The sequence below is a fragment of the Hordeum vulgare genome, chromosome 7H, assembly GCF_904849725.1.
Source record: "Hordeum vulgare subsp. vulgare chromosome 7H, MorexV3_pseudomolecules_assembly, whole genome shotgun sequence".
In the NCBI taxonomy this organism is placed as follows: Eukaryota; Viridiplantae; Streptophyta; class Magnoliopsida; order Poales; family Poaceae; genus Hordeum; species Hordeum vulgare.
Window position 1 is genome coordinate 230686882 of NC_058524.1, and position 18575 is coordinate 230705456.

General features: G+C 43.1%; 1 protein-coding gene and 1 pseudogene across 3 annotated transcripts; one reads left to right on the forward strand and one right to left on the reverse strand.

Moving 5' to 3' along the window:
- Positions 1 to 2760: 2760 nt before the first annotated feature.
- LOC123407174 (RNA-binding protein 1-like) lies at positions 2761 to 6014 on the forward strand. 3 transcript variants are annotated; one of them, XM_045100253.1, is made up of 6 exons: positions 2761 to 3146; positions 3972 to 4087; positions 4175 to 4418; positions 4708 to 4769; positions 4850 to 4931; positions 5574 to 6014. In XM_045100253.1, exons 1-6 carry the CDS (start codon positions 2903 to 2905, stop codon positions 5675 to 5677), a joined length of 852 nt encoding a protein of 283 aa, XP_044956188.1. In that variant the 5' UTR covers positions 2761 to 2902; the 3' UTR covers positions 5678 to 6014. The 3 variants fall into 3 exon arrangements, with proteins under 3 accessions (XP_044956188.1, XP_044956187.1, XP_044956186.1); XM_045100252.1 differs by lacking the exon at positions 5574 to 6014 and adding an exon at positions 5058 to 5442; XM_045100251.1 differs by lacking the exon at positions 5574 to 6014 and having other exon boundaries at positions 4850 to 5442.
- A 7135-nt stretch (positions 6015 to 13149) lies between these two features.
- Positions 13150 to 14771, reverse strand: LOC123408668 (annotated as a pseudogene).
- Positions 14772 to 18575: the final 3804 nt, after the last annotated feature.

Below are 18575 nucleotides of genomic sequence, written 5' to 3' on the forward strand. Positions count from 1 at the left end.
TCAAGCCCGTTCAGGTCTTCTCTTCGGTTCAGGTCTACCCAGGTCAGGTCTTTTCTCCGGGTCGGGTCTTCTATCCACGCTGAGTCTCCCCAGACCAGGTTCCTTCTCGGGTCCAATCCATAAAGAACTGAGCCGTTTAATACCCTACATGACCCGGTTACGGGCCCTTTGATCCTGTCGGATCATGTATTGGGACGGCGGGTCTAGCGGCGGGTAATTCCCCCGAAGTTAGCCCTGAGGTTAGTTTAAATTTATTCAAGCTAAGCTCCTAAAATAAAAATAACTAATATGTTAAATTCCCCATGTTAGTTTTAGTTGGAGACATCCTCAACCATAGAGGATTACACGGGAGATTACAAAGGAGAGATAGAGAGATACGAGAGAATAAATGAAACTTAAACTACTCTCCTAACTACATACATGAAACACAATTATACACATGTTACAATATTCCGAACAAAGGGCACTTCCATAAATGGCCATCCGTCGGTCGATGAACAAAACCATGGCCCACCGATCCAACAATTAGACACGAGGATTGTCATATGAGCATCGATGACCCGAAACCTATGCCTAATAGTATTGATAGAATGGAGTGTACAAATGTGTGCCGATGACCGCCCAAGGTAATATATGAAAGAGTGTTTGTTACCACTCGTGCGCTATAATTTTTATAAAAAAATTATCCGTCACGATGCACGGACATATATCTATACCTACTAATAAAAGAAATGGGTATTCTTAGTCCGTCATAATTTTTTCATAAACACCTTTAGCTTTTTTCCAGTCAACCCGCAATCCACATACGCAGAATTCCGTGAGGCACGTGTCCCCTGCACCTGAACTAGGCCACATGCATGGGCCACGTGCAACCCATAAAAAATTAAGAGTAATGAAAAATGTGTACGGATGATGGTTTGAAGTAACGACCTTCATGTTACATTCCAAAGTACGCAACCAACTCATTTAGCTCATGCTATTGTTTGAAAATCAGATCCGTCTAGGAATTAAATTGTACCACCCCGTCCCCTTTATTTAAAATTTCACCAGTTTTCTATATGTCAATAGGAATCCACCAAAATCAACAAAAAGTGAAAGACGTATGGGTCCCATTAATCTTAGGGAAACAACCCCTTAATTTCATGGTTGATTGAACATGTCACATGTCGTTCTAAATAGGGAATACATGGCTAATTGACTCCTAATTAAAGCGAGAACGTGGGAGATTTCATGGCCGAATTAAGCACGAACTTGGTAAACTAGATTTAGTTGGCGCCAAAAAAAGACTCCTACATATAGCGGAAATTATGGACAGTTGATTTCATGGTTGAATGAAAGCGGCATGGCGGGATTGTGAGAGACTTTTCATGGGTGTGCACGTATCGTTGCATGATGTTCTCAACAGGATAAAAGTTCCTACAATAAAACTAAGCTCTATTAATAATGTTTGTTTTATCCTTGATTATTATTAAAGAGAAGCTCAGTGATAGTTCTATCATGTTTCACTCAGCGGCATGCTCATGAGCAAGGGGAAAACGACAACATAAGCTAGGGGAAAACAACTCACGCATGTGAGAGAGGTGCTCAAATTAATCACTGTTAATGTTGTGTTATTTTATTTTATTTTATTTCCAAGCTTGAAAATTTGTGTTAATAATCTGATTTTTAACAAAAAATTAAGTGCATTGATAGAATAGTTTTGAAGTGAGGGAATTAACATCTTTTTGCAAGTTCCACAATTTTTTATCCCCTTGTTCATTCTAGGTATGTTTCTTTTTGCTCTTTTACTGAAACTCTGGTAAACATGACCACAATAAAATTATTTTTATATTATCACTACAAATAATAGTAACCCTATTTGTGACTTTTTTAAATAGCTGCTACTTGTGAAGAGAATAATAGGAAAAAATTATGGGGTGCACGAAATGTTTTTAGAATTATTTCCTTCTTCTATCCATATTGATACATAATTTTCGAGAGTTGGGCATAAGAAATGGCACTCGAAACACACTTGTGAAAAGATCAAGATTTCACAATTCCTACAAATTTTTAATCTGTGTCAAAGTTTTTCTCGTTGCAACGCACGGGCATTTGTCCTACTATCACTGGCTAGAAAACTATACTCAGCCGACACCATTGTCCTACTACTAGTGGGCTAAAAAACTATCGCAACAATTCATATATGATGTAGCCTGGCCCGAACTGTGCCGCCTCATGCAGATTGGATCACGGCCCGAGCGCCCGAGCCTTCGGTCGCCAAGCTTCTGCGGCCCAGACGAACACATGGTACGCTCATACCTGGCGAGACGGGCCGGCCCGGCACGGCCCGCCGAAGCACGTTTAATAATCGGGCCGTGTCGTGCCAGCCCGTGGGCTGCGCCTCGAGGCCGAGACACGGCCCGGTTACTAAACGGGCCGGCCTGTTGATCCGATTAGCACGCTGGGCTGCACAGTTTCAGCCTCATGGGCTTGTTTTTAGGCCTATTGAGCCATATATTATTATATATATTAAAAAAATTTAAAATTATGTAAAATAAATAAATAAACGGGACGTGCCGTATCGATCCGCGTGCCCAACCTCCAAGCCTAGGCATGGCCCGAGGCATGCCGCGTGCCTGGCACGGTCCATTTAAATCGTGCCGGACCGGGCCCGTGTCGTGCCATCTTGGCGGGCCCGGCTTGTTTAGCCGGCCCGTTTGGCCAGGTATGGGTACGCTTTCCTGACAAACAACCGCCACGTGATGCCGTCGGATCTCTCTTTATCTTTCTCTCCTACACGCCGAGACCAAACCGAAACACTTTCTCTCTCTCCCTTCTTTCTCGTCCTCGAAACCCTAGCCGCACGAAGACTTCGTCTCGCCCCCACATCGCCCGCCGCGTGACCTGCCTACGAGGGCGAACTATGGCCGCGGAGAACTACTGGAGGTACGCCGACGCGCGGCAGCAGCAGGCCATGGTGGCCGCTGCGGCGGCCGCGGCGGGGATGGCGCCGGCAGCTACCGTTGGTCAGGCCGCGACGGCCGCGGGGGGCATGCAGCAGCACCAGCACCAGCACCAGCAGGCGGCGATGGCGCAACAGCAGCAGCAGCAACAGCAGCAGCAGGCGGCCGCGCCGTCGCTTAAGCGCGCGCGCCCAGACTACGGTGGTGAGTTCACGGCCCTCGGATCTGCGCCCCCCTGGAATCTAGATCTGGACCCTTTTGTTCTCGCTATGATGGTTGTTTTGCTCTTTATGTCGTTGTTTGTGCTTGCGTGTCTGAATTCCATCGTGGTTAGTGGTAATTTCGGTTTATATAGATGTAGATGAGATATCGCTTAGATCTAACAATACGGCACTAATTTTGTAAACATCGTAGCGGATTTAGCCTGTATGTGTGTAATACTCCAGCATTGTCGTAGTACCTCATATCATTGATAGAGAAGTGGTACTTTTTAGAGTCTAAAAAGGGTGGATTTTCTACCACAAATCTGTCCAGAGTATTTTCAACAACGATACCGAGAGATGCTTGCATAAGTGGTACGTATGTGGTAAATCTGCCGATTGGACTTTTGGTGCAATAATTGTTGCCACGTCACTTTTTCCTCCCCGATTGCCTGCACAGTGTTACTAGAGGAAACATACTATCTGTACTCTTCTAATCTGGCATTTATACTCTCATGGCCCAAGTTCAGTCAGAGCTTTTTGTTGATTGTTTGGATTTCAGTACACCGATTTTTAGTAGTTGGTCAATGGTGAGTAATGACTAGTGTTGCCTGCCTTGTAAGAAATCCTGGAGTCCTCATGACATTAAAATGCTCGGCTATAGCTACTCTAACTTCTAACTGTTAGTGTGCTTCCACATTTTCTCCTTGTTCCCTTTGTTATGACTTGTTTATCTACTGAATATCCTTAGCTACTGAATATTAATTAAAGATATTGTTGGAGAGTGAGATTTACATGAAACCTTCTCCTTTTTTTGTTCTTTTCACAGATGGTCCTGGAGGACAAGAGATGGCTGGATATTATCCGCGTGAAAATGCAGGTTATCACTCACTTAGAGACAATGAAGCAATTGGAGCGTCTTATGACCGCTACTTACGAAATGGGGTATACTCTTTACTTCTTTGTAAAGAACTCACATCATTTTTGTGAGCACTTTATCTTGACACTTTAGCCTTGTTCTTGTGCTTCTAGATGCCTTCTGTGGCAGCCAATGAACCAAGTAGGGCAGTTGTTGGTGCCATGGGTGGAGCTGCAATGGTTGGTGGTGGAATGAGTGGATATCCTGTTGATGATCGTCGTATGATGGGTGTCGTTGGTATGGACAGCAGAGCCATGGGGTATGGTGCAAGACCCGAGCCCCCTCTTCCCCCGGATGCATCCAACACTTTGTATATTGAAGGTCTGCCTGCAAACTGCACACGCAGGGAGGTTTCACGTATCCTTATAAGCTATACTGTGATGTGCTTAACTTCATTTCTTAATTGATGACACAGTTTTCTTTGTTGTTACACCACTGATATTCATCACATAGTTCCATTCCTGTTGGTTGATAACACTCTTGTTCTTGCAGCCTTTATCTTTGTTGTTCAGGTTTGTTCAGTCCCACTCCATTATTTTATATGCCCCGACAAGTTGCTTGTTCAATATGATGCACCAGCAGAGAATTTATAAGTGTATCATCTCGCATGATAATTGCTTTTGCTCCTTAACCATCTCCACTACAGATATATTCCGCCCTTTTGTTGGTTTTCGTGAAGTGAGGCTTGTCAACAAAGAGTCAAGACATGTATGTTATTATGTTTGTGTTAATAAGCTGTATATTATATTCTGATGATGACATATCTTGACCTGTCAACTTGGTTGCAGCCTGGTGGAGATCCTCATGTCCTGTGTTTCGTTGATTTTGATAGCCCTGCCCAAGCTACTATTGCACTTGAAGCTCTGCAAGGTGAAAATACTTGTGTTTGTAGATTTGGACTATGTAGTTGTATAGATAATCTGACTTTTATCTCTGATAATATTCATTTTCATATATTTTCTTTTTTGGCTTGTATATTTTTGCATCCCCCATTAGTTTCTTCTCAAGCTTGCGTTGAAATTGGTAATCATGGTCAGTTTTCTTCTTTAGTTTATCTGTTTTATTTATGTGTCCGTTGTGCTTTCTTTGTGCAATTTCTGCAGCATAGGTTGGTTGTGCTTTAGGATTATCAATCGGTTACTTTAGGTGGCATTAATAGCCGAAAACTCACCTTTTGGCTGCGCTGCGATAATACTAGAAATTCACACACCTTTATTTGTTTTTGGCGCACTTTGCTGTATGCCTAGAATTTACAATTTTGGTTCTAGAGGTTAGTGTGAAGTCATTTTACCATCTATACGGTGCTCCGCTCTGCATTACTGTACAGTTCGAACATACACGTTGATGTATCCTTGCCAATCCATTCCAGTTTTAGTTGTTACTGTATCTATTTTCCTATGCGCTGGATCTAATACTCACACCTGCATTCTTCATGGCATGGCGTTAACGTTTGAGGTTCGTTATGTTCTCCCGACGACGAAGCGAAATAAACCATCACGATTCATTTTGCAGGTTATAAGTTTGACGAACACGATCGTGAATCAGCCCATTTAAGGCTGCAATTCTCGCGCTTTCCTGGTCCGAGGTCAGCTGGTGGACCTCGTGGTAGGCGTTAAGTCGTGCGAGTCAGGTGGTTGCCGAACCTACCGTTTATACGAGCGATCGAACCTGCTTGGTGTAACGCTTTGCGCTGAAATCTCCGTCGATGGCTCGTAGGGTTCGTCAGCCCATGTTGCGAAAGCGTGAAAAGGACGATGCAATAATCTCGCTGTTCAGTATCCATTAGATCGGGGTCCCATGTGTGTCTGGTTTAGTATTTATATGGTCTACTGTATTTTGTTATCTCGCGGCGTGACCCAGACAATATCAGTCTTTTATTATGTGTAACGCTAACTTTCTTAAAGCACTTGCTCGTTTCTTTAGCCGTGCTAGTAATTTCAAGTCTTTGCTTCATCTTGCGCATCTTTCCATATACCTTTACTTCTGACACTTATTATGCAGTTGCTTTGTGGTAGTGATGACCTACCACCACCTTGAATAACACAAGCCTAGAATTAGGTGCCTCTCCTATTAAAAGTCTTGCATTCCTGGCGATTTTGTTAAGTGGTGGTCATGAACTCCAAATTGAAGGATTATCAAGTATATTTGAATCACCAAGTCCGCTCTACTATGCTGCAAGTTACCATTTACATGACTGTATCATCCATCCAAGTCTAGCCATGCAAGTTTAATGTCTGAGGCATCAGGAATTAGTTTGCAATATCTGGAGAACCTTCATATGCGTCTGATTTGAGTGATCAGGAAGTTATGACGTGGAGTTGACTTGCGTGAGTTGGTCTTCTAGGTAGGTCCCCACCTCACGTATCTACTGTCTGGTTAATATGTTTGACTGCAAATGCTTACTCGATTGTTTATTCGCATTTTCTAATGTATGAGTGCTCTTCTCTTCTTTTTGTCTGTTGTGTTGTCCTTGATTATAGTTTGTTTGGGTTCTTGTATTATGTGTCAATGATAGTTGTATTTCGATGCTATTTTGTGTGTGGGATGTGCACTGTGCTGTGCTTTAATTTATGTGAACCTAATGCCTTCTTAATTCTCATGCACGGCATGTAATATTTTATTAAGATTTTACTAGCACAAAAGAACCTGTTGGTTATTTTTTTCCCCTTGCAAGGTATAATTATTTTTTGAAAACACAGCTGTCTACAGGTTTTGTAGCATGCTCAGACTTACTAAGTGTGAGTTAAAGGGTGTGTTTGGTTCAGGAACGAAGTGTAATGGAATATCATGTTCCATTTAGAATGGGTTTTGTTCCTGTGTTTGGTGAGTGCTACTAGATGGAATTGAACGGTTCGATTTTGGTGTTTGATTTAGAGGACTAAAAACAGAACGAATGAGAGCAAAATTGGAATGAATTTTATTCAGCTCGCCTCTTCCTGAGAATGCTGAGAATACCTCACATAGATTTTTACATTTTTTGACGAATTGTATAAAATATATCTGACTGAACCTCTAATCATTTTTGAAAATCGAACCACTGCTAATGCTCTACCGCGAACAAGACAGTGGAGTGCTAATTAAAAATTCATCCGGTGGATAATAATGCATTTGGGGACGACATGCATAACAGTAAGAGCATGGTTAATAGTATAGCCAACTGTTGGTTATAAGCAGTCTTATAGCTCATCTTATAGCTAGCTTGTACAATAGTTAGCTATAAAAGAGTATTAATTTTATCATATATGGTTCACCTATCATTCTCACAAAGCACCTAGGAGCACGTGTTAGAGCTGGCTCTCCGCTTCCCTTTTCTCTCATCCAGCTTTGTAAAAATATAGTATTTTAATCTTTACAGCTTGCTGACTGTATCTTATTGTATTTGCTTTAAAACACATGCGGTTGTCTGCTGGTCACGTGCTAAATTAAAAATTTATCCGATGGATAATGATGCATTTGTGGACGATATGCATAGCACTAAAACACATGGGGCTGTTTGCTGGTCACCTCACGACAAAGAACTCATGCCTCCACGGTCTGGTCATGTATGATTTTGCATCTGGCATCGGGAGGCCTGGTTGAGAGACCAGTCGATGGTGCTGCGTGCCTTGCGAGAGAGCAATTACCAGAGCACCAAATGTTATGAGCAGGAAGGTGAGGGTACTATTAGAATGAATCCTCATCCTCTTTCCTTAGATGAATATGGATATATGTACAAGAAGAAGAGATGCAATGAAGATGCATCTATTCGGGAGAGATGAAAGTTACGAGGGAAGATTACCCCATAATTAACACATGTTAATTAAACTCTTAACACTCCCCTAATCTATCCTTGTCCATCGAGAATCATCATCTTGATTGAGATTAGAGGCTCCTTCAAAAACCCTGTGGGAAAAATATGAGGAGTATAGTGTTTGATATGTTGCCAAAACTCCTTCAAAACTCAGTGGGAAAAATAAGGAGAAAATGTCGCAACATATATGGTTATTGTCTCCTTTAACTCAATACGGGAAAACTCATAGAATCAATAGAACAATAAATATGTCCTATATACTTTCCTAAAAACCCCGCTGGGGAAAACTGAAAGTATGATATATGATCTTGTGTTTGATATTACCTCGTTAAAACCTTCATGAGAACCTATATAGTAAACTCATGGAGGGAAAAAGAGTATAATATGATGCATTGAACAGGAACAATTCAGGAAGATACTCCCCTTGATTCTTGCAAATTTTGAAGCCGGTCGTCACATATCAATTCCATGAACATGTTTTTGGAATGTAAAAGTTGGTAGAGATTTTGTGACCAAATCAGTCACATGATTTGATTTGCCAGAAATGCAATATAGCGATATTGTTTATTACGTAACGTGTTTGCATTCGGGCAACACAAGCAACATTATCTTTGAGATAATGGTTGGTGGATGTAGCCATGAGGTCTGTTTTTATGACTCTTCATGAGAGGACTACCACACCTAGTATGAACACTAAGCTTGTCTATGATCTGACATAGTGGGGATCTGATCGATGTATCCAATAATATCGGTGCTCACATTTCTGTGAAACTGAAAACCCAGGACAGGATGTTTGATGCCTTGAAGATATCGAAAGATATTCTTGAGTACCAACCAATTGTGTTTGGTGGATCCAATGGCATTATGGAACGTTGAGCCCAATATCTCATTTCCATCATCTCTTGGTCTATGTCTAGAGAATGAACTACCATGAGAGCTATGGATGGATAATATTTGTCCATAATGAATTTCCCTAATATATTATGGATATAGACAACATAGTATACCATAGTGTATAAATGAAGGTGCTCAAGTTGTAGCAATGAGCGGTATTCTGGTTTTCCCAAATCCTTCATTTTAAACTCCGTCATTTAGATGATTACATGTGTCTTCATTGCACACATACAAACATGGATAATCATCATTGTAGGAGTAATCCTTATGCATAAGGAACTCACTACGTCGGTTGTACCATATGTACCGACAACAATAAGTCGTATGGTGACTTACTGATTTTTACACAATGTATGTTGCATTTTGCATTTCAATTCAGAGATTTCATCGGAAATCAATCATATATGTCTGAATCTAGTGAACCACATGGATATGTGATCACTACATCTATCAACTGCAAAGATAGATGATTATGTACTGCCAATGATATAAATTATCAGAAAGAGATTCCACCTCTGGAGAATAGTTGGGTATCTGCGTGAACCCTTGTGCTACAATACTTGCTCTATGTTTCACCACCTCGTTGTTCTCAATTCTGTTTCCAGAAGAAAACTGGTGTAGGTATTTCTTATGAATACCTTCTCACTACTGAGCAAGATCATTTCTACCTAGATTATACCCTTTGCTTGAGTTCAGTCCGAGTGTTATTCACACTTTGCCATGGCCATGGTCTTTGGATCTGAATCATTTGCAAGGTTTTGCAATCTAGTTGAGAAATGTATGTCGACAATTGTAGACTTTTGATTGTATGTTTCTTCAGAATCTATATATCAATATATAGTTGATGGAAATATCGTTACCCATGGTGACTGCTCGCGATTTCCCAATGCGATTGAGTCCGGTATTCCGATGTCCAAGTCATTATGTGCACTATGACCTGGGTTGGTGGAGGTTTCCCATCCACTGGGTATACCACCCATTAGGTGTCTGTCAATGTGAAGTTGACTTGCATTTACTGATTCATATGCCTTGATATCCTTGCTTGCAAGAAGCTTAATCCTAATGTACTTTTGCCATACATCTCCCCCTGTTGCATCGAATGGGGAGTGGAGTGGTTTTTGTTGGTACCTCCACTCTTTCAGGCGTACTTTTGAAAGGATCGTAGGATTGTGTGACACCTTTATATCGAGTAAATGAATCTTGCAGGTTATTTGCAATAAGCTACAAATCTTCTGAACGCATGGTTCAGATCTTTGAATACGTGAATTTGAGGCAGAAATGTGTTGAACATTCCACTAATTTCCTGGCATTCTTTATGGTACTTGAATTCTCCCCCTAATGCCTGGAAATATTCCTCATTGAATCAGCATACTCGCCTTGAATAACTCCCCATGTGAGGGGTTTGAGGTATTGACGGTAATACAATTATTCCTCACATAGATCCCAACTATATGTTGAGGGGCCAATGATGTATGCCGGGTGGTGATATCGGTATGCAACCGAATTATCGCAGATGGGAAATACTTGGTAGATTTCCACGTATCAAAGATAAAGGGGAATAATATTATGCAGTTCTCTCATGAGCGTGTAAAACTGCATGATTCCAACGTAAAGTTGGTAAGTTGCAATTTCAAAGTAAAGATCATGCAATGAGCTTAATTCTTTGGATAAGATTCTACCAAACCATTTTGAGTCTAGTCAAATAGGACAAATTGCTAACCTTCAATCCAAGGATCATAGAGAAGGCACTCAAGGAGAATTCTGCAATGTTATCCATTCGATTTGCTTGAAATCGATGTCAGGATAATGAGCCAATGGTTTCATGTGGATAAATCACACTTGAGACAATCGTATTAGATATGTCTTTTAAAACCATGGAATACCTGAATGGTCTAGTCAATGGATGGGAAGAGCCACTCACCTCGACTTGATGCGTTCAAGGAGTCTGGGTGGTTCAGCGTAGATTTTAAGGTGCGTGAGCCTTAAAATTAGCTTCCCTGTGTCACTTGTAGTACACATAAAATCCAATATTGTTAGAATTTAGCATCATAATAATCATAAACTATTGAAATTGCCGATAGTTCCGGTTTCAACCCAATATCTCGATGACCAAGGCGAGTATGCCAAGTTTGTCATGTACAAGACATTTTGGGGAACTGTCTTGGGCGCAACATGTGCTACGGGCTGTGTAGTATGTGTAGTACAATCCAGATGATACATAGAGAATGTGCTTGCCATATCCGTTGCATATGGTAAAGAGAAGTCATTTCTCTTTATTGTCATCATAAGTTTCTCTATGGAAACTGTTTTGACGGATATCTCTATAGTTTAGTAGGGTACGAGTTAAACCGGAAAGCAATAAAGCATCCTGACATTACTCGAGTACCCACAGGGATAGTAAATATGATTTGAGTTGAGCCAACAAATACCTTATCGCGTCTAGCGATTTTAAAGTATCTCCTTTCTCTCAACGAGAGTGAAAAACATTGGACTTTCCTGAGTATAGAGTTTGTGGTGCATATGTCCACAAGGCACATATCATTTTTCATTGGATTAACGCCCGTAGAAATCTATATATAGACATGAAGATTCTCAATATGAAAATCACAGTCAGATATATATAATACATATAAATGTATTTGTACCAAAGTGTTGATACAATATATTGTGATATACAATATATGATGACAACAATACTCATGTTGTTGATACAACATCATAAATGGACATAAATAAATATTGAGCACTCAAGAGATTGAGAGACTACTCATAGTCTCCAAACATGTCAGTTGAGGCATAATCAACCACACGTTCTCCATGCCCATAGGGGCCCGTCATCATTAGTGATGTCAGGTTGAAGGTTGAAGTGAGCTTCAAGCCTTTTCCCTTGAGTTCATTGTATCCCAGGAACTGCTAATACATAATACCCAGATGCTAAAATCTGAATCTAATGCCTTATGATATATAAGACACCATTTTTCTGTTAGCGGTGTGATCCTTACCAGAGGCCTGGATTGCACACTTTATCCTACGAGAGACAAGAGCGATCATGATGTCTATGGCCCAGATAGGGCAATGGTGGCCATTGAGGGCGAGTGCCTCAAATTCTATAGCCATATTTCACCGCTATGGGTAAACCAGGGATAATTAATTTACGGTTAGTAAATTAAAGACCATCATGGTTGATGTTGTAATGAACTTAACAAAATCAATGGGTATTCCAAGAAATTATCTTGAAACCATTAGTGTGAATCTCAAATTGCTAAATATGACACCTTGAAGATAATCTCCAAAATGGAGTAGATCTCGCAGCAGTGAGAGTATAATCTAATGAAATCAGTAGATACTTACTCGTAATGCCTTATGTCATGAATTAGTAAAATGTGTGGGAGAGCACTTTGTAAAGCAAACATAATATTGAAACGACAAAATGTAGGCTTTATCAGTAGTGGTGATAATCTGCAAAGCAGTAGATCTATACACTACCTTATGGTCTCAAAAACATCAATTTGAAAAACAACACTTGGGATTTTGCACATCAATTCATGCTTGTATCAAGCCGAAGGCTCAATGAAGATGAATTAATTCTATTTGCAAGAAATTGAAAATCTCAATTGCAAAAAAAAGTATTAATCTCAACATGTGTTTAACAAAATTAGATACATCATAGAAATATTCCGGAATATCTCGTATTCAACGAAATAATAGTACTGCATAGGTACTCATATTATCTTTGCAAGAGATTAAAATTTAAATTGCAAATGGACGTAATTAATCTCGACACGTGATAAACGTGGACATATATTACGTCAACTTGAGATCTGGAATACATCTCAGTACTCAAAAGATATATACTACTATTGCAATGAATAGTAATGATGTTGCAAACTTGATGCTTAAGTGAAAAACTTGAATTGTATAGACCTCAAATTAAATGAGATGATCTTGTAACAAGTTGCAAAATAATTCAGCGAGGTGAATTAATATTTTGCGTGAGAAAATTAATCTCGATCGCAATGAGATTGTTTTGCGAAAGAATAAAATTCTCAATCGCAAATCAACATGTTAAGCATTAGCAGCCACATAATTCTTGAATTTGAAACTCAACAGAAAAATAAGCAGGGAGGCTTAGAGAACTGTAGAAACTCAATCGTGATTGTGGGAAAAATTGCAGAAACTCATTCGTGATTATGAAAAACCACAAGGGTTGATGCGAAAAAGCCGAAGAGATAAGGTTCTCTTCCTTTTTCTCTCCCGTAGTTAGGCTTGGTCCATCCGTGATAACCGTCGCCGCCGGGAGACAGTCGCACCGTGCGCCGCTGCGCGCTGGGCCCTAGGTTGGAGCCGCATCCACCCCGATCCGGAGGAAGCGCTGTCGTACCTCGCGTTGGAGGACGAAGATTGTCACCGCTGCGGCCATGCCTGCGACTGTTTTGTGGGAGGCCGCGTTGGGAAGCCGTCGAGGCTGGGGCCGTGCGCCGCCGCTGCCATGGGACGAGCCTCGTGGCGCAGCGCAAGCGGCCTGGCGGACGGGCGGGCGCGGCGCGGTGGCCGCGTTCTGCAGCGCGGTGGCCAGATCCTGGCGCTGCCGACCACAACGTCGGCGGGCAAGTGCGAGCGCCGCCATGGCCAGACGCGGGCACGAGCGGGCGGGTCCGGCCACGGCTTGGCGCGAGCGGGCGCGGATGAGCACGGTCGGGCACGGGCGAGCGCAGCCACGGCCTGGCGGACGGGCGTCGACGCGGGCGCACGGCTGGGCGCGGGCACGACGCGGAAGATCTTCTCTCCCCGGCGTTGTGCGGAACCGCCGTCTTGCCCATTCCTCTCTATCTCAGGATAGAGACTACGTGTTGATAACGTGTTAGAATGAATCCTCATCCTCTTTCATTAGATGAATATGGATATATATACAAGGAGAAGAGATGTAATGAAGAGGCATCTATTCGGGAGAGATGGCAGTTACAAGGGGAGATTACCCCATAATTAACACATGTTAATTAAACTCTAACAGGTACAAGCCATGGAGATTGTGGCTGTTAAAAGTAACGAAAGATTACCTCATGATTAATGTTAAGATTTATTACATAAATGTATTAGGGAATCTCCTCCTCTCCCAAACCGTCGGGCGGTTCTCTTCCTCAACCGACGCTTCTCCCACTTGTCTGGAACCGACGTCTCTCTGAACCGTCGTGTTCCTCTGGGTCATATATATTGCACCCTGTAACCATCGATGTAATCACTCAATCATTCATTGATTCAAAACACGTTATCAGCACGAGCGCTACCACAGAGAGCGAAAGCAAACAGAGAAGGAGAGAAGGGAAGGGGAACTTGCCGCCGGTGAGATGCCAGGCCTCGTCTCCTTTTTCCTTCGCCTCATCCACGAGGATGGTCGCCGCTACCGCCTCATAGCCCGTCGCCGCCATGGAGTAGGAGGACTCCGGCGCTTCCGTCGCAGGATGCAAGCCATCCGCCGCTTCGGTCGCGATGCCGCTGGACGCGGTTACCATGGCACTCGAAGGGATGCGCGTGGAGGTTACTACGCCTCTGGAAGCGGCCTCCATGCCGCCGGATGCGCCCACTGTGGTGCTCCTCGCGCCCGTGGCCCTACACCGATGGGGTTCGACCCCTCGCTAGTGGCCCGCCCGAGCGCCCCTGCGGTGCACGAGGATGTAGCCGCGCCTGCCCCGCCCCCCCGGATCTCCGCCTCCACCACCTCCTCCACCGATGGCTTGGATGGCGCCGTCGACGCCCACGCCGGCCGTCGAGACCGCCGGCCCGAGCCGTGGCCCTCCTGGCTACGTGCCCGTCCCGATGCGTGCCTTAGTGGACGAGGAGGCCGCGCCACCGCTGGAAACGGCCGCGGGCTCGAGCAGCCGCGTGGAGAGGCGTTTCGGTCGACTCTTCGGGCACGCCGTCGCCGCCATCGACCGCCGTCCCTGCCGCCGCGCCGGCTCATGGACCCCGGCGAGCCTCGGACTCGCCAGCGCCGCGCCAGAGGTTGCGCGCCCGGACGCCGTCTTCATCGGATCTTCTTCGGACGATGAGAGCTCGACGGGGCTGCGCCGGTGACCACCGGAGTCGCAAGGGGATGCGGCGGCCACTCCTCCCCGCCAGCGCCGCTGTGTGGCAGTGGAGATCGAGCAGAGGTGGTGCGGGGGTCAGATATTCTGACCCTTATCCGATCCACCCTCTCCCCCTGTCCCTTATGCGGTGCGGTGGCGAGTGGGCCGGCCAAAGGCCGGGCAGGCCGAGGCGCCCGAGGCGGCTGCCAACTCCCCTGTGCGGTGCAGCGGCTCCATGGGCCGACCAAACTATTTTTTCCTCTGTTTTCTTAACATTAGTACTAATTATTGTATTTGTGCAATTTTAGACTATGTTTAGTACTGTTTAGTACTTAGTTTGACAACTACTTACATTTTAGTCCTGTTTTAGATTTATTCTATGTTAGGACTTGTGTAATTATTAGTAGGTGTGTTTATATTATGTAATGGATCACATATAAATAAAGTACCGGATTTCATCTGGGAAGAATGACATGTTCTATGTGTTTACTACATATCCAGTTCTCTTGAACATGTGCTTGCGATTGAGATCATCTTCTCTCGCATATCAAACTTGCAATTTTTTTGTATATTTTCTCCCTTATTATATTTGGAATCACAAGGTGATGAGTTGGGATCTACTGCTCATTTGCAGACTATCCCCTCTTACTGTAAGGTCTACGATTTGTCAATCTTGACATGCGATTACCTTCAACGTGTATTCCTTATATCTAAATTGTAGCATACACAAGGTAATGGCCATGCAGTCCATTCTTCAATGTGTATTTCACACAATTGAGGTTGAGAATTTATTTTTTCAAGTTTTTTACTTGAGTACCAAATTTTTGCATTCTTATTACACAACCATGATGGTTTTTAATTTACCACCCGTAAATTAATTATCTTTGGTCCTCCATGTAGGCAAAGATGACTGCCAAAGAGTTTGAGGAGCTTGCCCTCAATGGCCACAACTATCCTACATGGCCATGGACATCAAGATCAGTCTTGCGTCCCGTGGGATTGCGCGTGCAATCCAGCCTCCTGAGACTCCTCTCCCGGCTGGAGCCACGCCGCTGACAGAACAACAGAATTATGCTGCCTTATACATCATAAGACACCATATTCATCCAGATCTCAAGTCTGAGTATTTACAGGAGGAATCTCCTAGTACTCTGTTTCTGGCCCTCAAAATGAGGTATGAATAGCAGAAGGCAGTAGTCCTGCCAGAAGCACTTCATGATTGGACTCATCTCCGTCTTCAGGATTTCAAGTCCATTGGTGAGTACAATCATGTTGTTCATAAGATATGTTCCAAATTGCGCTTTTGTGAGAAGGAACCTACTGAGGGGGAGAAGATAGAGAAAACTTTATCTACTATGCTCCCTTCAGATAGGATCCTCCAACAGCAATACCGTGCTCGCAACTACACTGTCTATTCCGAGCTTATTCACATGTTACTTCAGGCTGAAAAGCATGATGAGCTACTCGCTAAGAATGGCTCTCAGCGTCCAGTTGGGGCACAACCTTTACCTGAAGTTCATCTGAATGTCGCGAATAGACAGAAGTTTAATGGTACCTTTCGACGTAATCATTCCAATTCTGAGCACAAGCACAAACGCAATGGGAACAGAAAATTTAGAAACATGGGCAAGGGCAAAGGCACTGCAAAGCCAAAGTTCGATAAAACTAAACTTTGCAACAAGTGTGGATGCTACTCGCATTCTACTGAAAAGTGCTCAATGCCCAAGCATCTGGTCATGCTGTACCAGCAATCTCAGGGAGGCAAAGCACCTCAAGGGAAAAGGCTTGAAGCTAACTTCAACCTACATCCGCATAGCGCAAATGGAGCTGGCGATTCACAGGATATTCCTCCTGGACCGAGCAACGCCAAGATTCCTTATCCACTTGAGGACCCTGCTGAAACGGAGGCCATGTTACTTGAGTACACCTCAAACGATGTGTTTGGCGACTTTGACTAGTCCCTCGACCTCCTTAGTGATCTACTTAACTATGTCCATTTGTGATGATTGTAATAAGAACATAAGTTTGTTGTTGTCTTTATATTGTATTGTATCAGCACATTTGATATAATAAAGATTGTATTCTATCTTATTGAAAATTCTTTCGTTTTTATATAGTTTTTCTACGGGGACAATCCGATGGAAGAGGAATTATGCCTTGTGGACAGTGGTACCACAAACTCCACACTGAGGGAGATGAAATATTTCAAAACTCTGAAAAAGTTGAATGGAGATATTCTAACTATCGCTGGACGCGATACCGTGATTGTTGGTACTGGACGTGCCATATTCACCCTCCCAGGTGGTACACAAGTGACAATCGAGGATGCTTTATTGTATCCTGATTCTTCACGTACCCTGATCAGTTATCGAGATATCCGTAAGAATGGTTTTCATATTGGAACCCATGAAGACAACAAAGAGGAGTATCTACTCTTTACTAAAAATCACGGATATGGCAAAAAGGTACATGAGAAAATTCCTTCTCTATCGTCTGGTTTGTACTATACGTACATCAAACCCGTGGAACATGTTGCATACAAAGTAATTTTTCAGAATGTTGACGCATTCCAAACCTGGCATGATCGCCTGGGCCATCCCGGAATCGGGATGATGAGAAATATTACTACCAATTCCATTGGTCATAATTTGCTTGAGTCAAAATTTCCTCAATCTTCTGATTTTGTGTGCACATCTTGTGCCACGGGAAAGCTAATTTTGAGACCCTCGCATCTCAAAATACAAGCTGAACCACTTCAGTTCCTTGAACGTATTCAAGGAGACATTTGTGGTCCCATTCAACCATTATCTGGACCTTTCAGGTATTTCATGGTTCTCATTGACGCATCTACACGATGGTCATATGTGTGTATTTTATCCACACGGAACCATGCATTTGCCAAGATAATGCGGCAAGTCATTAAGTTGCAAGCCCATTATCCTGAAAGTCGAATTAAGACAATTCGAATGGACAACGTTGCAGAATTCTCCTCACGTGCTTTCAATGATTATTGCATGGCTTTGGGGATTAAGTTCAGCACTCTGTCCCATATGTCCATACACAAAATGGTTTGGCTGATGCATTAATTAAGAGGATTAAACTCATCGCAAGACCTTTGTTGACGAATTGCAACTTGCCAACCTCTTGTTGGGGTCATGCAGTTTTACACGCTGCCGACTTGATACAATTGAGGCCAACTGCATATCACAGTTCTTCCCCTCTAGAATTGGTACGAGGAAATCCTCCAAGCATTTCCTATCTGCGTAAGTTCGGATGTGCTGCATACATCCCAATCTCACCACCACAGCGAACATCTATGGGCCCACATAGAAAGTTGGGGATCTATGTGGGGTACAAATCGCCGTCGATTATCAAGTACCTAGAACCCCTAACTCGGGACTGTTCACAGCCCGTCACGCTGATTGCATATTTAATGAGGAACGTTTCCCGGCATTAGGGGGAGATTTCAAGTACCAGAAAGAATGCCCGAAAATCGATTGGAATGCTCATGCCATTTCATCCTCTGATCCACGTACCCATGAGACCGAACTTGAAGTTCAGAAGATCATTAATTTGCAACATCTTGCAAATAATCTGCCAGATTCATTTACTGATCTAAAAGGTGTTACAAAATCCTTAAATCCGGCCACAAACGCGCCAGAAAGAGTGGAGGTACCAATAAAAACCACTCAACTTCCTGTTCCTAAAAAGAGGGGGAGTAGTATGGTTTCTGACCTGGAGCTAGCTTCTAGCAAGAAGCAAAGG

Bases quoted from the DNA above. Each gene is read 5' to 3' on its own strand.
- LOC123407174 (XM_045100251.1), top strand. From the start codon at position 2,903: ATGGCCGCGGAGAACTACTGGAGGTACGCCGACGCGCGGCAGCAGCAG. The intron at 3,147-3,971 runs GTGAGTTCACGG...TTCTTTTCACAG, and splicing joins CGCGCGCCCAGACTACGGTG to ATGGTCCTGGAGGACAAGAG. The intron at 4,770-4,849 runs GTATGTTATTAT...ACTTGGTTGCAG, and splicing joins TCAACAAAGAGTCAAGACAT to CCTGGTGGAGATCCTCATGT.